Source organism: Ascaphus truei, chromosome 18 (genome assembly GCF_040206685.1).
Source record: "Ascaphus truei isolate aAscTru1 chromosome 18, aAscTru1.hap1, whole genome shotgun sequence".
NCBI classification, from domain to species: Eukaryota; Metazoa; Chordata; class Amphibia; order Anura; family Ascaphidae; genus Ascaphus; species Ascaphus truei.
In genome coordinates this window covers 19,165,214-19,192,713 of record NC_134500.1, presented here as the reverse complement: position 1 = coordinate 19,192,713, position 27,500 = coordinate 19,165,214, and the positions used below count along the sequence as shown (strand labels likewise).

General features: G+C 44.0%; 1 protein-coding gene across 3 annotated transcripts in view; it reads right to left on the bottom strand.

The window, feature by feature from the left end:
- Positions 1–27,500, bottom strand: part of CGNL1 (cingulin like 1) — an 84,072-nt gene that overhangs the window by 40,168 nt on the left and 16,404 nt on the right. The window contains exons 1-6 of one of the 3 annotated variants that reach the window (XM_075575785.1): positions 22,511–22,531; positions 17,851–19,465; positions 6,738–6,832; positions 4,544–4,637; positions 2,591–2,692; positions 1,605–1,753 (exon numbers count right to left, since the gene is read on the bottom strand). In XM_075575785.1, coding sequence (XP_075431900.1) covers positions 1,605–1,753; positions 2,591–2,692; positions 4,544–4,637; positions 6,738–6,832; positions 17,851–19,446 — 2,036 coding nt within the window. In that variant the 5' untranslated portion in view covers positions 19,447–19,465; positions 22,511–22,531. Of the gene's footprint in view, positions 1–1,604; positions 1,754–2,590; positions 2,693–4,543; positions 4,638–6,737; positions 6,833–17,850; positions 19,466–22,510; positions 22,532–27,500 lie in introns of those variants that run through there. The other 2 variants (XM_075575784.1, XM_075575786.1) reach the window with 2 other exon arrangements.

Genomic DNA, 27,500 nt, shown 5'->3' with positions numbered 1-27,500 from the left:
GAATTTCACATGTCGGAAATCGGGGTGCGTCTTAGAATCGATGTATTAAAAAAAATTGAAAAAAAAGTGTCTACAGCACTAACCCCCTCTTTTCATTTACCATGTTTCAGGAGAGATACCATGTCAGCAGAGGACGAAGCGGGTGGCGGTAGGAGAGGTCTCACGTCTGCAGATGGTTGAAGATGGACAGCGGGTGGGAGTGCGGCGGCAGTAGGACCGGTCCCAAGTCTTCAGGTGAATGAAGATAAGAAGACAGCGGGTGGGCGGGTATGCAGTGGCAGCAGTGGCAGGAGACCATAATAGCAGGAGAGCTGAGCAGGAGCAGAGCAGCATAGGGGAACAGCTTGGGAGGTGCACACTGTAACACCGGACGTTGACTGGTGTCTGACTTCTGGTTACAGTGTGCACCTCCCCAGCCATTCCCCTATGCCGCTCTGCTCCTGCTCTGCTCTCCTGTTATGATCTCCTGCCGCATCCGTCACTGCATGTCCACCCGCTGTCTTCTTATCTTTATTCACCTGCAGACTTGGGACCGGTCCTGCAGCTGCACTCCCGCACTCTCCCGCCCGCTGTCCATCTTCAACCATCTGCAGACGTGGGACCTCTCCTGCCGCTGCCGTCCGCTTCATCCTCCGCTGACTTGGGACCTCTCCTGAAACATGATTAGTCAAAAAGTAATTTTCCTCAATTGTAAGGGCCAAATCGATGGTGCGTCTTACAATCGAGGAAACACGGTATATAAAATTATATACACACAAATACATTTTGGTGATTACTGTTTCACACAATTATGAGCGTTAATTACTAATGTGGGGTTGAACTAGGCTCAAGTGTCTATCCTTGAGGACCAAGTAAGGTAACATAATTGAAACATACCGGACGTTAGTGTTCTTTTTTATTTATATATGTGTGCATTGTTCCATACTGTACCAATATGATACGTGTATGTTTAAAAGGATAAAACGTGGTGACTTGCATCTTAAAAGAAAAAGGGGGGGGCGGGAAATCAGATAAATAAAGCATTGTAACCTTAAGTTTAAGATGGGTTTTACTGTCCTAGATCTCCATTCCTATGGCCTCTTTTTTGGTTGGTTCTTGTTGGTTATTGGACAGGCATATGGTGAAACTAAATCGGACTACCTTATCAAGAGCACATATGATCCTACCCTATCCATCCTCAGCGTTAAGTGAAAACATATCCCCGCTCTTCCAAAATGATATATACATGCAGATATATTATTATTCCCGATTTTACCCCAATTAAAAATATAGTTGTCATTAGTCCTAATCATTTAGGATTGCACCTTCAAGAGTTTTCCCACCATCATTAGTGGCCGTTAACCACAATGAATTTAAGTGGCCATTAGTGTTTGCAACGGCCAGAAGGATGGTTAATGTATTTAATGAATAACCACCAGTATTATATGGTAAACCGACACGTAACAGTGCTGCCAATTTGACCTATGTACAATTTATATGAAAAATCATAGAAACACATGAAATATCTTAATTAAAATGCACATTTTTTCAGCCATTTGCCTTAAAAAAAAAAATGTAAATAACCACACATTGTTTAGGACACATGGGGGCAAAGGGAAACTCACTCTTCAATATTCTTTCTTAATTCCTTTTCACTCTCTCCCAATCGTTCATGAAGTACAATATTTTCGCTCATACTTTGTTCAAGTTGCTTATGGATATCTTTCATATTTGCTTTATTCTTGTATTTCTCTTCTTTGTTGTTTTCCCGAGTCTAGATTTATTGGGGAAACAAAGTCCTTTTCAGTGGAATACAACCTTCAAAAGTGTGTGTCAGTATGGGTCAAGTTTGACATTTGTTTGGAGAGTCAAAATTGTAGGGTTAATAAGTAATACAGGCATACCCCGGTTTAAGGACACTCACTTTAAGTACACTCGTGAGTAAGGACATATCGCCCAATAGGCAAACGGCAGCTCGCGCATGCGCCAGTCAGCACGTCCTGAACAGCAATACCGGCTCCCTACCTGTACCGAAGCTGTGCACAAGCGGGGAGACTATAGAGCCTGTTACAAATGCGTTATTTACATCAGTTATGCACGTATATGCTGATTGCAGTACAGTACATGCATCGATAAGTAGAAAAAAGGGAGTGCTTCACTTTAAGTACATTTTCACTTTACATACATGCTCTGGACCCATTGCGTACGTTAATGCGGGGTATGCCTGTACGGACCCTAATAAAATGTCCGTAGTATGTATAAAGGTTACGTGACTCCATACATATGACGAATAACTGGTTGTTTGAAATGAATCACACAGGTTCAACTTGGTGGACGATATTTCAACTTTTTCCTTTTTTAGACGCGCAGATAAAGGATTTTTTTGTATATACCATTTCACATACATTATTACGGCACACTTCAGGAAAAATATGGTTAATATATAGGTGCACAGAATGGCAATTAAATGAGATGTGCATGTCAATTTTACGTTAAAAAAAATGCCATTTGCAACGACTCGTGCAGAGGCCGCCAGAAGCGCAAAGCTTACATCGGTCGGTGCGGACTTAAGACATTTTAAAATAGGAATTTAAAAAAAAAAGGCCAGTACCCTAATCTCCTCATCAAGTTTTTTCTGTAGGTTAGCAGCCTTCTTTTCCAGTTCAATTTTCTGTTCCAACAATGTCTGGACTTCCACCGAAGGATCGGAAACCTGCAAAGTCCATACGAGTTACTCTCAGATGTGTGTCTAGACATATACTTTCTATATCAAACTAGTTGCACTTTTAAAAACAACAGCGGTGATTGTCAGTAGCCTATTACAGGAAAGACTATTAGAAAGAGTCAATGAAGAACGGAGTGTACTGCATATACCAGGGGAGCGCAATCTTTTCTCCCTGCGCCCCCTGCCGGCTGTCCCCCACCCCTCTTACCTCGGCTCCGGCGCTTGGGCATCATGACGTCACGTTGCCCCGCGACGTCATTTGACACGTCTCCAGAAGCCGTCTGAGCCAAGGCAAGTGCAGTTTACAGAGGCCTTTAAGTGCCTTCGGAAAGCGCTCGGGGCCTCTGTTAACCCCACGCGCCCCCCCCCCCCTTTTTGCGCACCCTTGCCATATACCATGACAATTAACTAGGTACATTTAGAAAAACAGTCAACTAGTTTTCTCTGGGTGTACTTCAGGTATATAAAGAGGGTAAAAAAAAAAAATGAGACAGGGAAAATAAATGATTGGTACATTTATATTCACGTAGCTGGAAGCAATTCATGAAATGAGCATATAGTACACTTGAGTCAGGGGATCGTTTGGGTATGTCAGCAGGACATTTGACTGCATGTGCTCTATTAATCTGCCCTAGCAAGCAGTCATGAGATTTGGCTTATAAAAATAAAAAAAAAGTACACACACATGCTGCCATACTTAAATGTTATTTAAGGAGTCAAATATTTGTGTGTTCCATTAGATGCAATTGAATATAATTCCATGCTCAGTTGATGCCATTCTTGTTCTTGAGCCAGGATGTAATGGGCTTAATCCTTTACCTAGAATTGACCCTTTTAAGAATTGCTGTACTAGTAACTAGTCATGTATAATAATAATAATGTAGTCCAATGGGTCTCAAAGAGATTCACAATGATAGCATTATTCGCGGTAAGCATCATTGTGCATAGGATTTGTTTTTTACAGACGCTCCCTGCATATGAGCTTACAATCAATGTTTTTGGTGCACAGGGAGATAACGAGCGACTTCCCCAAGGTCAGAAGAAGCCGACACAGGGAATGGAGCAATGTTCAAACTCAGTGTCATTCTCAAAGTCAGTGTCTTTACTCACTGAGCCGCTCCTTTAACATAACTTGTTTTAGGTGTATGCAATGTCTTGTACTGTATTATAAGGTATAACCCTGCTCACTTAATGTAACTATGTATCTGTTATCATAACTCTGTGCCCAGGACATACCTGAAAATGAGAGGTAACTCATATTACTTCCTGGCAAAACATTTTAATAAATGTACTGTACAATATTTATCACTGGATCATTGAACAAAATGACCCACTCACTCTCTACATACAGCTCAACCCCGTTATAACGCCATCCGTTACAACGCAAATCCGCTTATAACGCGATGCAAGCGTGGCTCCCAGGTTTCGTATTTATGAATACTTTACAACACGATTATTGGTATCTTACATACTTTATTGTACAATGCATACAATTGTACATTATTTCTAACGCGATCCGCTTATAACGCGATGTGATTCTTTGGACCCCAAGCACAGCGTTATAAGGGGGTTGAGTTGTACAACTAAAAACACTGATACACGTACCAAATGAAAGGCAACAACTTCCCCAAGTCAACGGGAAGCTATAAAATAATTGAAATCCAATAAATCCAATTGATTGGCAGTCATAAGTGGCTTACTATTGACCTTCCTCGTCATAAAAAGCTTGAAGCCATAAAATGGTCATTTGAAGTAGTAGTGTAATGACATGAAGCCCGTCTGATCTGTGTGTGCATAATGTGTGGATAAATGGTCAGAGAAAGGAGTAAGGTTATTTACTTGCGCTTTGTTGGCAGCTCTCGACTTTAAAGTCTGGATTTTTTCAAAAACCAGGTTGACTTTCCTTTTTGTGGCATCGTCGTTCCCAGGACTGCTGAGAGATGGACGCAGAATTGTTAAACACATTTAAAAGAACAACACTATCAAAAACAGGTAAATACAAGGTAACACTTATACTGTAGGAGCATTCAAAAGTGGCAATTTTTTTTTTTTTACTATACATTTGAAGCAGGGGGTCTTCGGGCGGAACCTCGTTAATTTCAGCTACGGGGACCCCCTGCTTTCAGAGATACTTGCCTCTGAACAAGGTGCCAGTAGCTGCTTGGGCTCAGCAAGCAAAGCTTTCAAGTTTAAAGCTCCTGTGTCTCATGGGCCAATAGGAAACCATATCGATTTATTTTATTTATAAAATATTTTACCAGGAAGTAATACATTGAGAGTTACCTCTCGTTTTCAAGTATGTCGATGGCCTCATGGTGTCCTATTGGCCCGCAGGGCGATAAGTCTCTGAAGCGCGGACATATTGTGAAGCCTGGTAGCCGGCTACTGGCACCTAATTCACCAGTAAGTATCTCTGGAACCAGGGGATGAAATGAATGGGTTCAGCTCCGGAGACCCCTGGCTAGGAATATAGATATAAATATATATATATATATACAGTGTTCGACAAACCTATACATTTGCAAGTCCCGGGCTAGTGGATTTAACATCGTGGTGAGCGCCTATTGGCCCAAGCAGCACACGTTTGGTACTAGGTGGCGAGTAGATTTTTTTGGTGATTTGTCGACCACTGTATAATATATATATATATTCGCAAAACAAATCCGCTGCCTTGGATTGCCTCTTTAAAGCAGCAATCCTCTCCCAAAATGGTTTAGTTTCCTTAGGCTTGTATTATACTAAGCACTGGTTCAGATAAGTTCAACAAAAAATAATGTATATATAATTATAATTATGTAAAAAAAAAAAAATTAAACAATAGCGAGCATAATTTAATGAAGCAATTCATGCGCTTTTTTTAAACTATTATTTTTTTTTAACATCTTTTTTTTTTTTGTAAAGTGAACTGAACTTGAGTTGTTAACATTGCATTGTTTTTTTACTGATCACATGGGAAATAACCAAGCAATGTTCTGTCCCTGCCAAACGTTGATGTAAAACCATGTGGATGTAAAACCATGTTGATGTAAAACCATGTTGATGTACCTTTTCTAAAAAAACTGCTTTATAACTCCGGACTAATCATTACTAACATGGAAACAATGATGAATTCTCTCTCAATTAAAAGTAGAAATCCACACTGCTCAATTTTATTTGTTAAATCCATGCATTTTGTTTACTTTATGTGGTGCAAGATGGCCCCTGGACCGCCTGTATCCTGAGATATTTCATTTAGAAATATCCTTACAAAAATGATTGTGCTTCAGCACGGGTGGCTGAATCATAATGACTGAGCCACCTGTGCTGAAGCAGGGATACCCTGAAAACCTGACCTGTTGGTGTCCCTTGGAGACTGGAAGTTGGCCACCCCTGGTATACCAGATAAAACATTTTCTGTCGAGCATCTTGAAAACTAAGCATATTTACAAAAGGAATTTGAAGAAACACTCCTTTTTTTTAAAGATTCTCCTGCAGGGATTGCACAAGACAATGCTACATTGATCATGCACCCCCTGTAATGGAATAGTGATGTGGCCACGAAATATTCCAAAAGCACAATCCTAAAAAGTCTGAAAATAAAAGTTGTTTTGATATTAATCATGTGTGTATTTAAAGCAGTAGCTCTCCCCATCCCCTATGTAAAGGAAGCAGAGGGTCCCTGTTGCTAAACCAACTTCATTTCAACTGCGGAGACCCCCGGCTTCTGGATACTTGCCAGAAAAGGTGCCACCTGTACTCCATGGAAGTTTAAAACTCCCGGGCCAATAGCAAGCTGTGACATGATGTGGAAGATGGTATCCTCCATTTTGTTTCCCCAGCACAGGGCTGTACCTACCGGCACCTTCCCTAGTTTTTATGTATCTCAGGAAGCAGGCGGTCCCCGTAGCTGGAATTAACACAATTTAGTCACAGAGATCCCCCCGATTTCTATACACGTAATAAAAATAGGGGCTCCTTCAATGTAGAATTAAAATATACGTATGGAGCCGTAGAGACATTTCTGTGGGCACATAGGTGTATTAAGTGTACTAACCCTTCTTTCAAATAATTAAATAGTATTTGTTTTGCCGTTTCCTCATGTGTTTGCTGAGCAAGTTGTTGTTGACCCTTCAAAAGATCAGGAGTGACCTGAAAATATGAAAATCAGTATTAACATATAGAAAATAAACTACAGCAGAGCTGACGTTCCAGCATTCATTCCTCATCTACCGAATTTTGAGAAACATTGTGGCAAGCATGATCTACAGCAGGGGTGGCCAATGCCAGTCCTCAAGGGCCACCAACTGGTCAGGTTATAAGGATACCCTGGCTTCAGCACAAGTGGCTCAATCAGTGGCTCAGTCGAAGAGCCACTGATTGAGCCACCTGTGCTGAAGCTGGGAAATCCTTAAAAGCTGACCTGTTGGTGGCCCTTGAGGACTGGGAGTTGCCCACCCCTGATCTACAGTCTACAACGTTTGCCGCCTACTGTTGAACCACAGCAGCCCAGTAGAAGAGGAGGTAGCCAAGGTAGAAACAAATGAAGGAAGCAAGACTGAGTAGACCGGTCTTGTAATGTAGTCTTACTCTACACCAGGGGTGCGCAAACTGGGGGGGTGCAAGATTTTTTAGGGGGGGTGGGTGGCGTCACAGAGACCCTGTGCCCTTCCCCAAGGCATTTAATTTAAATGCCGGGGGAGGTGTGAGGCCTCTGTAACATCACTTACCTGCTACCAGCCGGGTCTTCGGTGATGTGTCGCCATGGCAACACAGCGTCAAATTACGCAGCGGGGTAATGTGACGTGACGTGTCGCCATGGCAACACGTCAAATGACACTGCTGGGTCACGTGAGGTGACGTCACATGACCCGCGGAGTCATTTGACGCCGGGTCGTAGGAGAGGGGGAGCGCGAAAGCTGTGGCTACAAGGCAGGGGGGCGCAGGTCAAAAACTTTGCACACCCCTGCTCTACATAAATCCCTAAAGGCGGAAGGTGGGAACCAGGCACCTCAAAAGGAGTCCAAGAACACTCTGGTTGCAGTATACAGTACCATAGATAGTGAAGGAGGAAGACACAACAGAGAAGAAAAATAGTAGGGGAGAGAGGATGGGAACAGGATAACCATGATAAGAAAAGAAGAAAGCCACAGTGAGAGAGGTAGAAGGTTAAGGACATGATGAATCAGGAGTGTGTGTGCACAAAGGTGAAATTAAACTGAAGAGTTTATTTAGGGGATTAAATAACATTTACTGGTGCCAAGCTGTGAGGCAGCTGATGGACCATTCATTGGAATTGGCCTTAAGGCGTTTTATGGTTTAGCCCTGTTTAGTCAATCTAGGCCAGTGTTTTTACACTTTTGGGATTTGGGGATTACTTTGAATTTAAAATTGGAAAAGTATACAAACTACTGGGGTGAGCCTGCAACATTTTCATGACTTTCACCAGTAACAAGTGGAGTAATGAATGACAAACTTCAAATCTGCACACACCTGCTTTCATTTTCGTACAGCAACCAAGTGCATTATATATTACGGGGGCCCACCTTCCGTGGGTTACAACCGACCTTATAGCCCTCTACCAGTTCAGGGATGCCTTGTGGAAAGTTACAAAGTAACTGGCACTACCAAGGATCTCAATCACTACAGAACATGTGCACAAGGCAAGCAAGACACGCAAAAGCACAATATTACTCTGACAATCTTCACAAGAATACATCAAACCCAGCTAACTTCTGGAAGGTTATCAACAATATATTCCAGCCTTCTACCATCAACAACCAAGTAATATCACTCAGGAGGATATTAGTCTGACAAACCCCACTGACATTGCAAATGCGTTTAATGATTACTTTGTGGGGTATGCTACTAACTTATTAGTGAAACGCAACCCAAACCACAAACATGAACCTCATTCTGAATGTACCCCTATAGCTCCACCCTCTCCCAACACTGCTTGCAATTTGCCCCAGTATCCGAAGAGGAGATTACACAAGCGCTCCTCATATTAAAACTAAGCAGCCAATGTGGACCTGACTTACTGCAATCTAAGTGCCTAAGACTTGGTGCCCCAGCCATTGCCAAACCAATTGCTTCCCTAAAATCAACTCTATTCTGTCTGCAGGCCCTATCCCTAAGACCTGGAAACCTGCCAGGGTTGTCCCAATCTTCAAAAGTTGGGACAAAAACACTGTCTCAAAACTACAGGCCAATCTCTCTTCTCCCAATACTATCCAAAGTCATGGAAAAATGTGTTCGCTGCCAATTAAGCGATCACTATACAAATTTCCCTAGCCAATTCCAATCTGGCTTCCGCCCCAAACACTCCACCGTAACTACCCTGCTAAAAGTTTGCAATTAAATCCAGAGTGGAATGGAACAACTCAATGGTGCAATATTCCTAGATTTTGCAAAGGCTTTTGATACTGTGGATCATGTTATCCTGCTTAACAAACTCCAGTGCTCTGGAATAGTGCAGCATGCTTTAAACTGGTTTCAGTCCTACCTATCAGGTAAATACCAACATGTGTCTATCTCAGGCTCTAACTCCAACCCCTTGGATATCACCTGTGGTGTCCTGCAAGGCTCTGTTCTGGGGCCCCTACTCTTCTCAGTGTTCATCAATGATCTTCCTACATCTTGTAAGGGAGCTTCAATACACATGTATGCAGATGACACAGTCCTATATGCATACAGCCATAGCCTCTCTGACCTTCAACACATTCTTCAGTCTGACTTTTTGAGACTTGAAAATTGGATTTCCCAAAACAAACTGTTTTTAAACACTGGCGAGACTGTAACAATGGTATTTGGGACAAAGGCTACATTTTTAAAGCTTCCAGTGACTGAGCTCCAGATCAGAACACCACCCTAACTCCTGTTACTAGTTTTAAATACTTGGGCATATTGTTTGACTCCTATATAACATTTGAGTTGCTCATTGATACCCTGACATCCAAAACCTATGCCAAACTAGGTATATTTTACAGGAACAAATCCTCCCCAAGTCTGCTGGTCAGAAAGCGTATCGCACAGCAGATGCTAATGCCAATTATCGACTATGGGGCATAGTATACGGCTCGGCACCCCAAACCCACCTTAGCAAACTTGATACCCTCTAAAATTCAATATGCCATTTTGTTCTCCAATGCAACTACAACACACATCACTGCGAAATGCTCAAAGAACTAGATTGGTCATCACTTGAGTCTAGGCGCAAAGTTCATCTCTCCTGTCTTGCCATCAAATACTTTCTGGGCAAGCTACCTGCCTATCTGATCAAGCTCCTCACCCCTACCACATGCAGCATCTGACTCCAAAAGACTGTTCATGGTCCCAAGGTTCAATAAAAGTATCTGGCCGCTCCTCCTCTTACAATGCACCCCAAACCTGGAACAATCGGAGACTCACAGCCACCACCAGCGTAAGTTCTTTCAAAACTAAGGCCGTCTCACATTTTAATCTGGTCTGTAACTTTTACATGCGCCTATAACATATATTATCTCTTACTGTGCATGCAATGTCTTGTATATAATGTATACCCTATTCACTTATGTAACTATGTATTGTAACCATGTATTATTTGTCATCTTAACTCTGTGCCCAGGACATACCTGAAATCGAGAAGTAACTCAATACATTACTTCCTGGTTAAACATTTTATAAATAAAATAAATAATAATACGAGCAAGTATATAATCTATTAGCACTTGCAGCAGCAGTTCCCATTACTTTACTAAGCAGAGGTTATAGATTTATCCAGATATAACAAAGACTAACACTTATATAAAGTGTAGCATTACAAGTGTAGCCTTTAATGTTTTGTTTTTTAATAATTTTTAATTTATATTATATTATAATATATTATATTATATATTATATTATTTAAATTATAATTTAATCATTTTAATGTTTTGGGGCACTGTTGCATTTCATTAGCTAAACATGTTAAATTGCAGATGCACATAGATTTGTTGGGCCCCTGTGTATTATGGGCCATATCATGTCCGTTGTCATGATCAGAGGCCCCATGGCTTCTCCACAGGAATGAAATAATTTGTTCTGTGATATCTCTACAGTCACAAAATGCAGAGAGTATTCAAAGAGGCATTAAACCCAGAACCAGGCGGTCCAGCACTGAAAAGGTTTATTCTGGACAGGATTAAAAGGGTGTGACTGCTCTTTCTCCATCTCAGGAAGTATCTGCAGACTGCGGGGTCTCGGTACAGCCCTGTGTGTACACTTGTATTGAAGCGATAGTCAAGAGAGCAGGGTGGGGACTATTAATACTTTTGCCCGACAGATACAGAAAATCAGAAAAGCAGTGATTTATCATGCTAAGCATGTCTACAGTGAGAAACGGCCAGCCCTCCACATAAACATTGTATTACAACAGGGCTGACAAACATAATTGCTATTTGCTGTATTTGAATGAAGGGTTAACATGTTAAAATAATGCAGACAATTAGTCACACAGTACGGTATGCCCCAGTGACATCCTAGATGAGTTTTTATGTTGCTGCTTCTTTGAGGGCTGTGTGTCAAGCTGAAGATTGACACTAAGAGACATTTGCAGTACGAATCCCTTGGCATCAATATATTGTCTCCCTATTCTGCGCCCTGTCAGTGATTCGAAGAGCGGTTACATGAAGAAATTGGAGCAGAGAACACGTCATTCTTATTAGAATGGCCACATAGTGCTTCATTGTGAGCTGACCATTGATCTATCGGTAATATTATTGGGAAGAAGCGACAGGGATCGCAATGATTTATTTTCAGCATCTATCCTAAAAAGGCCTTCTAAATACTTACAAAAGCAGATGTAACACGGCAGGCATAAAATACAGGGGTCCATGTCCAGGATAAGACGTAAAGAGTGACACACAGAGCTCATTTGCATGTCATTTCCCAGAATCCCTTGCTGCAGTGGAAGCACTGTATTCTAAGAGATAACAGGGAAAAGCAGCGCTGCAGACCTGTCTGAGACATGCGAATGTGCTCACAAAGGGTATTTTTATTTGCTGTACACTGTACATTGGAGGGGTTTTGTCACTTTGTTTTACCCACCATAACTTATTTAATGTGTGGCTATAAATACCAAAAACTCTAAATTGGCAAAACGTTGTCAGTAAAATAAAGAGCAGAAAAAGGAAAAAAAAAAAAACCTTTATACAAAGAAAATCCAGGTTAAACACCTTCGGACAATGCAAAGTATACAGTTCCTACTTCTGGAAGGGCTTGCAATCCATTGAACTATGATTACGGTCAGTGTTATTGAAGCATTTTATATTTACATAAAAAATACTTCTGTCAACAACAACAAAAAAAGTACAACGGTGAAAACATTTGCAGAACACTTAAATAATAATACTTCATGTGAACTGTTACATTGCTTAACCTCTTGCAAACATCAGTTAGGAAAACGTTATGCAAACGTCTGGTTTAAACTCCTGAACTGGTGTTCTACTTACAATGGAATCATTGTAATGACGGTGAACAGCAGCGGTGGGCATCTCCAGTCCGCGTCTCTGACCCACCTGCGCTGAAGCAGGGATATCCTGAAAACCTGACCTGGCTGTGGCCCTTGAAGGCTGGAATTGCCCACCCCTGGTGTAGTGTGACAAATCACAAACCATTACTCGCCCACTGCCAGTTTGTGTGTTTGCATCGAAGCAACACAGTAACAAACCATACACAATTGTGTCACGGAAATTAGAGTAACAATCGTAGCAAATTGTGCTTCAAGCAGGGGTGCGCAAACCCCAGGGGGGCGGGAAATTTTTCTGGGGGGGGCTCGGCGGTTGCAGAGGTCCCGCACTCTTCCCCTAAGGTATTTAAATGAAATGCCGGGGGTTCGCGGGAGGCCTCTGCAACTCTGAACTTACCGTGATTCAGACGCGTCGCCATGGCAACGCGGCATCAAATGACGCAGCGGGGTCATGTGATGTGGCATCACACGCGTCAAATGCCGCCACGGGTCAAGTGACGTCACATGACCCCGCAGTGTCATTTGACGCAGCTCCAAGACAGAGGGGGCGCAGCAGCAAAAGTTTGCGCTCCCCTGGGTTATGGAACCCTAAGTGAAATTCTGAGGAACCCCCAACCCTCTCTAATAGCATGTCTGAGATCACATGCATTGTAAGGAACCCCAACCCTCTCTAATAGCGCGTCTGAGATCAGATGCATTGTAAGGAACCCCAACCCTCTCTAATAGCGCGTCTGAGATCAGATGCATTGTAAGGAACCCCAACCCTCTCTAATAGTGCGTCTGAGATCAGATGCATTGTAAGGAACCCCAACCCTCTCTAATAGCGCGTCTGAGATCAGATGCATTGTAAGGAACCCCAACCCTCTCTAATAGCGCGTCTGAGAGCAGATGCATTGTAAGGAACCCCAACCCTCTCTAATAGTGCGTCTGAGAGCAGATGCATTGTAAATTCTTCTGTATTGCAAGTCCCCCTGCCCCCGGAGCAAACACTCATGGCCCCGGCTTTGCACTCCTCTGTCACCCTGCAAGTCCCCCTGCCCCCGGAGCAAACACTCATGGCCCCGGCTTTGCACTCCTCTGTCACCCTGCAAGTCCCCCTGCCCCCGGAGCAAACACACTCAAACACACTGACACAAACAAACACACATAATTACATACACATACCTCCGCAGGTGGGCTTGCTGCCACAGGATACACGGGCTGGAGAGTCCTCTGCCGCGGGGCTGGACACTCCTCTGCCGCCGGGCGGGAGACTCCTCTGCCGCGGGGCGGGAAACTCCTCTGCGGCGCCGTTCCCCGCCCACTGCCATGCCGCGCGCCACGCATGCGCAGAAGCGGCTGGCAGCGGCGCCTGGGAATAGGGTGGTTTGAGCGCGCCGCCGGGGGGGGGGGTGGGGAAGGGGGGAGCTTGAGCGCGCCGCCGGGGGGGGGGGGGGTGGGGAAGGGGGGAGCTTGAGCGCGCCACCGGGGGGGGAGCTTGAGCGCGCCGCCGGGTTGTGGGGAAGGGGGGAGCTTGAGCTCGCCGCCGGGTTGTGGGGAAGGGGGGAGCTTGAGCGCGCCGCCGGGTTGTGGGGAAGGGGGGAGCTTGAGCGCGCCACCGGGTTGTGGGGAAGGGGGGAGCTTGAGCGCGCCGCCGGGGGGTGGGGAAGGGGGGAGCTTGAGCGCGCCGCCGGGGGGTGGGGGGGGTATCTGCTCACAAGACTCAGACTGAGCCCCCCGGGTCCGCAGCTCCGTCGGGGGTGGGGGGAGTCAGGAGAGAGGGGGCAGGACACAGACAGAGAGACATACGGTACACACAGAGAGATACACATACACTGACAGACACGCACACACTGACATACACACATTGACTGACACACACATTGACTGACACATACACACAATGACACACACACACTTACTCTGACGCACACACACACACTGACTGACACACACACACACACACTTACTCTGACGCACGCACACACTGACGCACGCGCACACACTCTGACGCACGCGCACACACTGACGCACGCACGCGCACACACTGACGCACGCACGCGCACACTCTGACACACACTGACACACGCACGCACACCCCAGTGATGTACCGAACACCGCCCCTGAATGATGTGCCTATTCCTTCCCCCCCACTGTGAGCTCCCCCACCCGCTCAACATTCATGATGCTGGTACTGCTGCCAATAAACACATACACACACACTGACGCATGCACACTTTGACGCACGCGCACGCACACTGACTGTCACACATACGCACACACACTGACTGACACACATACGCACGCACACTGACTGACACACATACGCACGCACACTGACTGACACACATACACTCACTGACCGACACAGAGAGACATTCACACAACACAGAGAGAGAGAGACATACACTCACACACACACACACACACACACACACAAAATGACTGACACAAATACACACACTGACCGGTACAGATACATACACTGACCGGCACAGATACATACACTGACTGACACACACACACACAAACAAACACATACATACTCACTGACTGACACACTGACACATGTGTGCCGAGCACGCGCGTTATAAGTCAATTTCTGTGACAAAAGTCAATGAAGTTTCACTTACTATGCGCGTGCACAGCACACACAGCTTTTTTTTACATGCCCTAATGACAGTAAAAGGTTAATTATATCTATGACACAAGGGGCTTTTTATCAAGTGCATGAAAAATACGCTACAGCAGGGGTTTTCAACCAGGGTTCCTAGGAACCATTGGGTCCCCCGGGCATCCCTAACGGGTTCCCTGCAGTTCTCTGCTAATTTGAAAATTGTATCAAATACAGAAGAATTTACAATGCATCTGCTCTCAGACGCACTATTAGAGAGGGTTGGGGTTCCTTACAATGCATCTGCTCTCAGACGCGCTATTAGAGAGGGTTGGGGTTCCTTACAATGCATCTGATCTCAGACGCACTATTAGAGAGGGTTGGGGTTCCTTACAATGCATCTGATCTCAGACGCACTATTAGAGAGGGTTGGGGTTCCTTACAATGCATCTGATCTCAGACGCGCTATTAGAGAGGGTTGGGGTTCCTTACAATGCATCTGATCTCAGACGGAAGACAGAGGGAAGGAATAGGCACATCATTCAGGGGCGGTGTTCGGTACATCACTGGGGTGTGCGTGCGTGTGTCAGTGTGTGCGCGTGCGTGCGTCAGTGTGTGCGCGTGCGTGCGTCAGTGTGTGCGCGTGCGTCAGAGTGTGTGCGCGTGCGTCAGTGTGTGCGTGCGTCAGAGTAAGTGTGTGTGTGTGTGTGTCAGTCAGTGTGTGTGTGTGCGTCAGAGTAAGTGTGTGTGTGTCATTGTGTGTATGTGTCAGTCAATGTGTGTGTCAGTCAATGTGTGTATGTCAGTGTGTGCGTGTCTGTCAGTGTATGTGTATCTCTCTGTGTGTACCGTATGTCTCTCTGTCTGTGTCCTGCCCCCTCTCTCCTGACTCCCCCCACCCCCGACGGAGCTGCGGACCCGGGGGGCTCAGTCTGAGTCTTGTGAGCAGATACCCCCCCCACCCCCCGGCGGCGCGCTCAAGCTCCCCCCTTCCCCACCCCCCGGCGGCGCGCTCAAGCTCCCCCCTTCCCCACAACCCGGTGGCGCGCTCAAGCTCCCCCCTTCCCCACAACCCGGTGGCGCGCTCAAGCTCCCCCCTTCCCCACAACCCGGCGGCGAGCTCAAGCTCCCCCCTTCCCCACAACCCGGCGGCGCGCTCAAGCTCCCCCCCCGGCGGCGCGCTCAAGCTCCCCCCTTCCCCACCCCCCCCCCCCCCCGGCGGCGCGCTCAAGCTCCCCCCTTCCCCACCCCCCCCCGGCGGCGCGCTCAAACCACCCTATTCCCAGGCGCCGCTGCCAGCCGCTTCTGCGCATGCGTGGCGCGCGGCATGGCAGTGGGCGGGGAACGGCGCCGCAGAGGAGTTTCCCGCCCCGCGGCAGAGGAGTCTCCCGCCCGGCGGCAGAGGAGTGTCCAGCCCCGCGGCAGAGGACTCTCCAGCCCGTGTATCCTGTGGCAGCAAGCCCACCTGCGGAGGTATGTGTATGTAATTATGTGTGTTTGTTTGTGTCAGTGTGTTTGAGTGTGTTTGCTCCGGGGGCAGGGGGACTTGCAGGGTGACAGAGGAGTGCAAAGCCGGGGCCATGAGTGTTTGCTCCGGGGGCAGGGGGACTTGCAGGGTGACAGAGGAGTGCAAAGCCGGGGCCATGAGTGTTTGCTCCGGGGGCAGGGGGACTTGCAGGGTGACAGAGGAGTGCAAAGCCGGGGCCATGAGTGTTTGCTCCGGGGGCAGGGGGACTTGCAGGGTGACAGAGGAGTGCAAAGCCGGGGCCATGAGTGTTTGCTCCGGGGGCAGGGGGACTTGCAGGGTGACAGAGGAGTGCAAAGCCGGGGCCATGAGTGTTTGCTCCGGGGGCAGGGGGACTTGCAGGGTGACAGAGGAGTCTGTATGCTTCTGACATAAGAGGAATAACAGCGGTGGGACCGGAGCAGCTTCAGACAGCTGACGGAGTTCCCCCACCAGCGCCTGACGTCACTGGGACGTATAGTAGCGTTAGGAGCGGCGCCGGCGGCTATCGCCGCCGCCGCATATGTCTGCGGCCGTGTGGGGGGAGCGGGGGCCATTAGGAGCGGCGCCGGCGGCTATCGCCGCCGCCGCATCTGATTTGTTGAGCGGGTGTGATGTCAGTGTTGGGGTCGGGCTGAGCCAGAAAACAGCCCGGCCTCAACTGCCAGCACTGACGTCACATCCGTTTCATTTCTGTCTCCACAATTCTTTTTTGCCCTAGTTTGAATGAGGTGCCACTAAGGAAGTTTCACTTCAATAATGATCTATAAACCCCTTTTGGAGTAAAGAATAAAAAGAAGGATGGCTGCATGCCCTACAGAGTTCAGATGGAGTGAATGCAGCATGCCGATTACCAACAATAAGATTGACAAGGCATTTATTAAAATGATTGGGGTCACATCAGCAACTCAAGAGCTTCTACAGCAGCCAAATGTATCAAAGTGTATTGTGAGAAAGGGCACAGCCTGGCTCATAAGGTTATTGCCTGTATAGTGGCCCAGATTCAACAGCTGGAATAGAGCCACTGCGATTATTTTCCTTTTACTCCACTGTGCCGGGAAATCCTTTATTTTTTTTAGCCTCAGAAACTGAAAAGGGGGCACACAACGTAATACATTACAATGTAAGCTTCTTTACAAAACATGAATATTTATTTACAAAAGGATCCCGTAGGATGCACTCAAAGGCCTCACAGAATGAAAATGTTAACATATAACCTTTAATAAACTATACGGGGAGAGAGCCAACACTGGAGAGAACCATTTGCTTAAAAACGAATGAAATGAAGTGGTAGCCGAGACTGTATATTCACACACAAGGGACTGATTGATAAATGCTACATGTACTGTATGGTCAATGGTAGTATATCAGGGTCAGGGCTGGCGTGACAAGTGTGAGTGAATGAAAGTACTCAGCTGAGCAGGCACATTATCTCAATTTCTTTACAAAACATGTAATAAAAAGGAGTTGCATATTGGTTCCCCCTTCTGCATCCAGGACACGTGAATCGAATTCACTCACAACCATGATAGACCTGCAAATACCTTTAAAAATATCATCAATTAAATGTAAATATTGAAACCAACCTGTGCACCTCCAGCAGACGATTGCATTTTAACAGAAACCTTCCTCGTCCCTTCCTCGGATGAAGTAATGATGCAGTTTTGTAACTGCGGAGTAGATGTCAGTGTTTTCATTTCTCCATTTCTTTTGCTCTGTGCCGACGGTGTAGATGAAATAAACACTGTACTATCGGTCTCATCATATGGTGGCGTGCGGTTGGGTTTTCTTTGTTTGTGAGGCTTTAGACACCCAACACCTTTCTTCTGCATACCTTCAGGTGGACAATGCTGGACGCGAAGACTTCCAGTTGTGTTTTGCCTTTTGAAGGGCGTTTTATAGTTTTGCGTGTGTAGTTTCTGCAGACATACCTGAGAAGGTCTCAGTAAGTGTTCGGTTGACTTCCCTAGATTTTTACTGTACTCATTTAAGTAGTCTGAATTGCCTTGAAGACCAAAAGGCAATGCACTGTCCACACTTCTAGCTCTTTTACGGTCATCTGGATGAATTCTGTTCCGTTTGGCGGATCTACCTCTTCTTTGCATGGGGACATTCGTATCAAATTTTTCTATCAACTGATCAACTGCAGGAATGGGCCCAGTGTCAATATCACGGCCTGTTCCGGGCATAAATGGAATGTATCTTCGATTTTCATGGCGGTTCACATTCTCAGCATACAGAGCATCCTCTTGCTCCTCCAGCCACAATTTATGCATTGATTGTAAGGAGGTTGCAGTTGTTGAGGAACTGGAGGATCTACGTGATCGAGAATCCTCCAGCACTGGCCCTGCCGAGTCTTGTCTTCTAAATTGAAGCACATCAGGCCTGGACTTTTTGGGTTCTGCAAGGGTAGCAGAGCTGATACTGTATGGTGATCCACTACTGGTTGAAAAAGACTCAGAAGTAAAGTTGTCACTTGGACTGCTTATAATACTTGCACTGTCTGTCAGTGATTTATTTTTGTCTTCGTGCTTAGAAGATTGGTTCGAAAATATTTCCTTATCTTTAGACTTCAGTGAATCCACCGTTTTTCTTCTGGGACTCTGAGTGGAGGGCCCTTTGTGTAAAGAGACCAAAACATTGGTATCCTTCTTAAGTTCTCCATCTGCAGCCAACACGCATTGATTATTTGTAGAAGGCTGGTCATTTTCTACATTCAAGCTCTGTTTTTCAGGATCATATGGTTTCAAAATCTCAGGATCTCTTTGGAAATTTAATAAACTCAATGTTTTTAAGGCCCCTTCTTTGAATTCTGAATCCCCGGTCCCAGAATGTATGTACTGCTCTTTTTTTGTCGTTTTAAATGTCGGTGCATATGGATTTTTAGGGAAAGTCAGTTCTTCGCGAATGTCTCTTACGGAGGGTGGATTGTTCTTTGAATTAAGTAGTGTTCTTTTCAGCGCTTGGGGATCAATGTCGGGTGCAGACACACTACGTGACAAGTGTCCTTCTTTATTGTTTAACACAATATATGGATGTCCATCTATTCCTTGGACTCTAATACTTACACCATAAGAGCCTTCTTTACCATTTGGGGAATTTCTTAGCTGTCTAGTTTTTTCATCATTGGGTCGGAGGAGAACACCACAGCTGTACCTCAGACCATCAAAATGGGGATCCATTATGTGGAATTATCTTCAGCTGCATGAAGAAACAAAAAGACAAAAATTACTTTTCCATAGTTAACGGTTAATCATTTTCATGAGGAGTTAAAAAAAAATGGAGGGTACAATACATTGCAATCAAAACATAAGACATATTACTGCCCCTTGCAGTCACATTCTCACTTTTTTTTTTTATTGGTTCAGCGTTTGCTGCCAATTTTAAATATGATTAAATCAGTGATGCCCATTTTTAATGATGCCTGTAAAAAAAAAGTTTTTGAAATGAGTTTTTCTGCAAAATAGAAACACACTGGGTGACTTCAGTGATGTGTGTGTTTAGGGTTAAAAGGGGAAAAGTAAGTCAATATTTACTTTTTTTTGTAAAGAGTTAATCCCACATAACGAAGGCGTTATTTTCGTCGGGTTCCTGCTTATCTGATACTTCTGGTGTTACAGTGTTAAACTGGCACCACACTTATTTTATGCAGAACAAAGGGAAAACTGGGATTGACAAATTACATTTAGACATGAAATCGGATAAAGGTTAAAGAGTCTCAAAAATATTTGGTCAATATAGAAAAGGTTAAAAATACAGGGGCGGGGGGGGCGGGAACGTGTCTATTTATACATGTTATTTGTAAAAGATACCAGTCAACTATATTTGACCTACAAAACCATGCCTGCCATTAGTTCACTTTTGTTCTAGTAGGACTGTCCTTTTAATGCCTGGAAACGTATGTTCCAAAAACATTGTAACCAAAATCCAATCAGAGGATATCATTCTAAACAATATGGTACAATGTGATAAAGTTGAGAAAAGGGGAAAGAAAGACAATGTGTACTAAACACTAGGAACAGAGACTATGTAGTATTCAAATATCACGTTGATATAATGCTATTTATGTTTGTATACTTCTATATAATTTTTGAAAAATGCTCTAAAGCACTGTCAGCATTGTTTTATCGTGACATATAATCTCTTTTGTAAATTCTGCTACTGAAGTCATTGAACTGATAAGAATTAGATAATGTTTAACAAGCACTGAATAGTATACAGAGCTTTGACAGACAACCTGCAATGAGGTTAGGCCTTTTTCTTCATTAAAAAGAAGATATGGGGTCACTTTTATTCCACTGCAGAATTTTACACTCAATTATTTGCTGCGGTTTTATTCATTCTTCAACTAGTCTATGATGGGTTCACGCCTAGAATCCTATGGCAATTTGGTTAATGTAGCTGTGGCATTTATTTACTCCTAATCATGCACATCTTACTTTTCCTGAGCACATGGGTCATTGGGAAATACCAAGAAGCGATCAAAGTTAGGGAAAATGTTAAGTGAATTAATATTATAGTTAAACCTTTCCCTTCATTGCTGCATTATAGGAATCACTGTAGAATTGTTTCCTAAGGCCTGGGACATAGTGCCTCTGAAACGTGCTGAGGCGCGCTGAGGTTCAGGGAAAGCAGTGCTTTCCCTGGCCTTACACAGCGCGCCATCAGGGGGCGGGCCGGGGGCGGGCCAGTGACGTCACGGAGCGGGCGAACCACTCACGTGACCGGCCCTGCGCTCCGGCAAGCGGGGAAATTTCAAAACGCCATCAGACACGCGCTTCCCCAAGCGTGCTGACGCGTGCGCGAGCCCCTGCTAAAGCAGCTCTCATTGCGGCTGCAGGGGCTCAGTGCCGAGCAGCAGCACGGCTCAGCACGGGTCAGAGCATAAGCGCTGACCATGTCACAGGCCTTACAAGTGTGCCACTTACTAAAGCAATAACCGAATGGATTCCTGCGTGATCCAGCTGGAAACAAGGAATCAGGAGAGCACCGCAGCAGAAAGTGGGGACCAAACCATAAAGTGCAGTAAAACCAAGGTACTTTAATCCAAATAGACGATACACAGCAACATACAGGTGAGGCAAGTGTTCCTAAGGACTGTTTTCTTGGACTGTATCATTGGGCATGGGCAAGCCAACAGGACTGAGAATTCTGCATTATTATCTGCAGTGCAATATTGCATGAAAATGCGCAAGGGGGAGTCAGGACTTATTGCTATCTAACAAATACTAAGACTCCTACCACCATCTTTTACTCACTTGCAACATATGACTATCTTTTCTCTGGGTTAACAGCACATGACATTACCTGGTTGGTCTGTGCTGTTTGCAATAAGTGGTATGAGCACTAGTGGAGACTCAGTGGTCTCTTGTTCATTACTAAAGCATTTAAAACCAGAGACAGAACATGAAACACAGACAGAGCTCAGTGCTACATCCAATTACACAAATACACAGTACAATGCCTATATATATATATATATATATATATATATATATATATATATATATATATATATATATATATATATATATATATATATATATACCTTTTGAATAAAATGGTCTTTTAGTTTAACTCTTTGGCCAAAGTGTTTTAAGCCCTTGAGCCCCTCCAAGGCAGACCACATCTCAAGGGTCCTAACACTAATATAAATTCTTAATCACCTGTATATTACCAGGAAGAATGATTTGGTTATTTTGGGGGTTCAATATGAGCTTGTAGGGGTTCATTACAAAAGCAGTAATCTTTTTTATTTGTATTTATAAAAATGTGTTACCAGGGAGTAATACATTGAGAGTTACCTCTCGTTTTCAAGTCAGTCCTGGGCACAGAGTTATAACAATACATGGTTACATTAAAAGAACAGAGGTTCAACCTAGGGGCTCCCGCCAAACAAACTAATATCCAGTCCCTGGTATTATCTTTAGACGTAGAGAAAGCTTTGGCCATCTGGACTGGGAATATATGGAAGGTACGCTTAAACATTTTGGCTTCGGGGATCGTTCTCTCCGCTCCATTATGGCTCTTTATACGTCCCCTTCAGCCAGGGCATTATGCTCAGGAATAGCCTCTGAGGTTTTTTCAATCAAAGGAGGCACTAGGCAAGGATTGTTGTGAGATGCGGGGAGCTCAGGAAACCGGTTGGTGTAATATACAAAGAGAGAAAAATATATCGTGCAACAACATTATGAAATGTAGGCTGGCTTATTGAATATATCACCCTAAAAAAAGGTGTACACTCACACTTTCCAGTGTTTAAAAACAGCATTTGTGCCCCTCTGGGGAAATCCCTTGATGGTAATGCGGGCCTAATGCTGAACAGTTGTATCAGTTCTCTGGTCACCTCGGGAGTTCAGGTGGACGTATAAAACAAGAAGATGTGCACAAAGGAAACGGACGGAGTGTAGGGAGTAACACTGTATTGGTAAATAGAAGTAAAGATACAAATGACCACTCACATGTAGCCCCCAAAAAGATAAACGTGGTACGAAGTCCGCCCTCGTGGATACCGGAAAACAGCTGTGGATTTTGGATAGAGTCCTCCTACTCTACCCGATGTATTCTTCCTCCCACTATGAGCAGCCACTTCACCTTTTTGTTTCAACATTGTCCCTCATGCCCTCTAGATGTAAGCTCTCACCAGCAGGGCCCTCACTACCTGTCTGTATCTGTCTGTGCAGGTTCGTCATCAAAATCGCTGTACCCCCATTGTACCGCGCTGCAGAATATGTTGGCGCTTTACAAATAAAACGATAATTGCGCCAGCAATCCACTCTGCTGGAGGGATTTTACGTTACACCACAAGAGGCGCCCATTTCAGGAGAGATTTACAGGGACACCCAAATTATTTTTGCTTTGAGACGGAGAATATTTAGGGGCCTACGGTGTGTAGCAATGCAAAGAGCTGTTCTTTGCTGCAGAGAGATGTTGCTTTCGTCTTGCGGTACCTCGATACACTACCGAGCATAAAGAAAACGATTTTGCTAGTAAAATAGCCCTCATATATATAGACCACCGAGAGTGGTTGTTTACATGCTGGATTTAGTTATGAATTTGTAGCGATCAAGGTTGGCACAAAATTACATTCCACTATGAATGGCTCAAACTGGCTTGAGAAAGTATTAGTGGTAGATAGCTGGTTATTACATAAATAAATACTAAAATGCCAAGAATCCTTGGATTTCTGTCTCTAACGTAGGTTTTGGGATATTTTCCACAGCACTAATACATTTATCATGTGTTTTCACAGGGTAAAGAGCTTTTGTGTTAGAGGGCAGCAAAATAATCTCAAACATATCTTTTTAGTGGCGCCGATATAACTTCCAGCCAGAAACCTCTTCTAAATATGCCAAATATGTGTGCAGCCAGCAATAGCCTCTAGTCTTTGTACATTTCAGGGGAAAATATTTACCTTGCCAGTTAGCAGACACTCTCAGTAACACACACAATGCTGTGTCAAAGCAAACTGGACAATGTAAGAGTTACAGGTTTTTAATGGTATGCACGGGTGCGTCCACATGCTGGAATTTGAAAGGCAGATTACTAGCATTTTCACATTCACACACTAAGCAAACAAAGAAGGTCATTTAGAAGTCCATACTCAGTTGCACTAGTGAGCAGCTCTTGCTGGGAAAAGACATACAGTATGTATGAAAATATATACCCAGCTTACAGCTGAGACCACAGACTGAGCCTTATTCAATACATCTTAGTAGCATGTTACATCTCTTGTACCACCACTCAAGGTCAATGAGATGCTAAATGCCACCACAATTTATTGGCGTGGTATACCCTGGCCCCACCTTCACTTACTTGTTTCTGGCTAGTTACCTGGGGATGCCAACAGTAGGTAAATACAAAAGACAAAAATGTGGCCAGCTTTTCCTCAAGCCCTAATTATTTATACCGATCACGCTTCTGTAGTATTCATTTGAAATTACTTTATTTAATTATATAAACTTTTACAAGCTGTTTCTTGGTATTGATTACTTTAGTACAATGCTCAATTTGTAAGGATTTTCTGATATTGACACACAGCAGGGCATTTACTGGGCATCTCAAATCTGGTAGTGGACTAATATTGTTTGGGACATGCTTCATCTTGCCATAATACTATGCTTGATGAAAGGCAGCAGGTTTCGAACATGGCTTAAGTTCATTCTCATTCTATACAACAGCTTGACCTCAGCTGTCCTCATTTCTTAGGAGACTTGGTAAGAGGCCACATGCTTTGCATATCTTGACTTCTGATCTCTTTACAAAGTGCAGCTTGCACCTTTCTAAGAATATTTAGGTTTGTAAAGAGTTACTTGTGCTTCCACAGCAATCAGTCTCTGTCCTGTTACTTTTTACAACCCCTAGAAGCTGCAAAATTCTCTTTCACCACATAGGGATCATTTGTCAGCCTCACAAAAAATAAATGATGGGGATGTATATTACTTGAAGCTGCACCTGCACAATACTGCCAAGAACCATTCATCCTTAAGTCTATACTAATATGACTTTGCATTCATAACAGGTTTGCTATGCATATTGCCATTACAAAACCGCTCAGATTAAACAGACCACAACATAAAGCTTTCAATTCAACTGAGCCACCTGTGCTGAAGCAGGGATATCCTTAAAACCTGACCTGTTGGTGGCCCATGAGGACGGGAGTTGGCCACCCCTGCTCTATGGCCTAGTCGGACCATATAATAGGTTAGGGACATGAGCTGGTTTTTAATGTAGACATATTTGGGTAAATAATAACGGAAGAGTTAAAAAGGACAGTTGCAGGACTTAGTTAGGGCATTGTGCTGTGAAGATGCTCTTGATTTGATGCCTCTGGCCGTCAGAGGGACCTGGAGGGCAGTCCCAAGCCCAACTGGCACGGAAGGGTTTCAAAAGGTTCCCCTGCATTCTCTGGCCGTTGATCAATGTGTTAAGACTATTATTGTTAAAGACACACAGTATGTACAAACAATAACCTGCAGCACTCAGACAAAATATGTTCACCAATAATATTATTTAAATAGTCAATTCAGTAGAAATAGATCTTGTCATATTCATTAGAAATGACATTTGGAACAAATAAACATATGTACTGTACACATACACACACACACACACACACACACACACACACACACACGAATATATCCATAATCCAATGATGAAATAATAAAGTTGATAAACCTGATACATAAAGAAACCTCAACAACTTTGTAAATTAATTCTAATGAACTAATTGTTTTCCACAGCAAACATATATATGTTCATTAGAATTAATTTACAAAGTTGTTGAGGTTTCTTTGTGTATCAGGTTTATCAACTTTATTGTTTCATCATTGCATTATGGATATATTCAATGGTACGTTCATGCATTATTCATGTTTTATTTACAGGTTTGGCTGAACACTAGATTTTAGTATGTCAGCAATTAGATACTTTGTAGACATAGCATTCAATATTGTATCACTCTACTTTGTCGACACATTTGTTACTGTTCATACTTTGAGTGAACAATTATATGTATACACACTACATGCGAGTTTATCTTGTATATTTTTTCCATATAGATTTGCATAGGTTTAGGCTTATGTACCCACAGTGTTGTGCATGTTGCAATATTCAAGCTGCACATACTACAGCCATACATTAAATTAACACATACATACATATTGCACACCCATTAATCACACATACATATTGCACGCTCATTAATCACACTATGTCCAGTTCAAACAATACACTCAGTAAGTTCCCCATACAGATAGTAATATAATATACCAAATAATCTAACTAAGATTCTGTATTATTTACGTTCATGATAGATCCAGGCACGAAAAGTTGTATTTACAAGTGTATTTTAAATTGTTACATTAGTTTTCATTGTTAGATCTATGTTCCCAGTGTATCCCTGATTGTCATTAGGATACTGTTTAACATGATGTGTTCATTCACACAGATCACACCTGTCCCATGGGTGCCAGCTGCTATTGGGCTGATCCTATCACTGATACCATAAACAGGTGTTCTCTATTCCTTACCGATGCGACGACGCACGTTGGAGGAGTGATCTGGGTATTTAGATGCTTGCTGTGTGTCAGAAGCCCATACTCTTTGATAAAGCGCTATCCGCGGGTGGCTCGCTTCGTCTGTTCCTGTATCTGCCATTAAAATGTGTGTTTCATACTGTACACTGGCTGTCCAGTCTGTAGCAGTGCACTGCCAAACTTCCTCTTATTCCCTGTCCGCCAATACAGATTATATGATGCAGAGTGATGTATACAAAGACCTGACAAAGGTGAATTCCAAAGCGTTGTTCATCTACCTTTGTATACATCACTCTGCATCTGCATTGTACTGTATACGCACTCTGCATATAAACCTTCATTGGTGAGCATACCTTTCCCTTTACTTTTGTTCTGAGCGTTTCAGGTTATTGTTTGTATGTAACCGTTTAGGTTTATAGGTTACCCTTTTTACCAGCAATATACTGTATATAGGTTTTTTTCAGTATCAGTGCCCACCACAACCCTCTTCTTTCAAAGATACAGTATCTGTCAAAAGGTAGGGCGACTGCATGATTCCTGGGACAAATGTCGTGCGTGTGCAGCCGGCGAAAACCAGGACATTTGGACAGATTTCGGGACACAGGACAAAAAATCCGGGACTGTCCCGGCTAAATTGGGATGTCTGGTCACCCTTGTCAAAGGCCCCAAAACTGGTCTGTGTGGATCCAAAGAATATATAGAACAGTACAGAAATTAAATTTTCATTAAGTCTGTTTTGCATTTGCTAGAAGCAGTTAGATTAATAAACCAACTCATTTTTTGGGGCCAGGGGGAGAAGGAGAATAATTTTGAACATAACAAAAAACATAGTTATGGGAATTAATTGGAAATAAAGAAGAAAAAACATTGGTATTTGGAAAAAATAAATACCATCTTCTACTACAACATATAGAAAAGGCAATGCATTATAGTTGTTCTTGTACTCCGGCAGAAGTCTTTCATCTATGTTGACATTCATGTCATGAATACATAGCAGGAGTGGCCAACTCCAGTCCTCAAGGGCCACCAACAGGTCAGGTTTTCAGGATATCCCAGCGTCAGCACAGGTAGCTCAATCAAACGGAGCCACCTGTGCTGAAGCAGGGACGTCCAGAAAACCTGGCTTGCTGGTGGCCCTTGAGGACTGGAGTTGCCCACCCCTATAGCATAAGGTCAAGAGACAAGCTGGGTTTTTT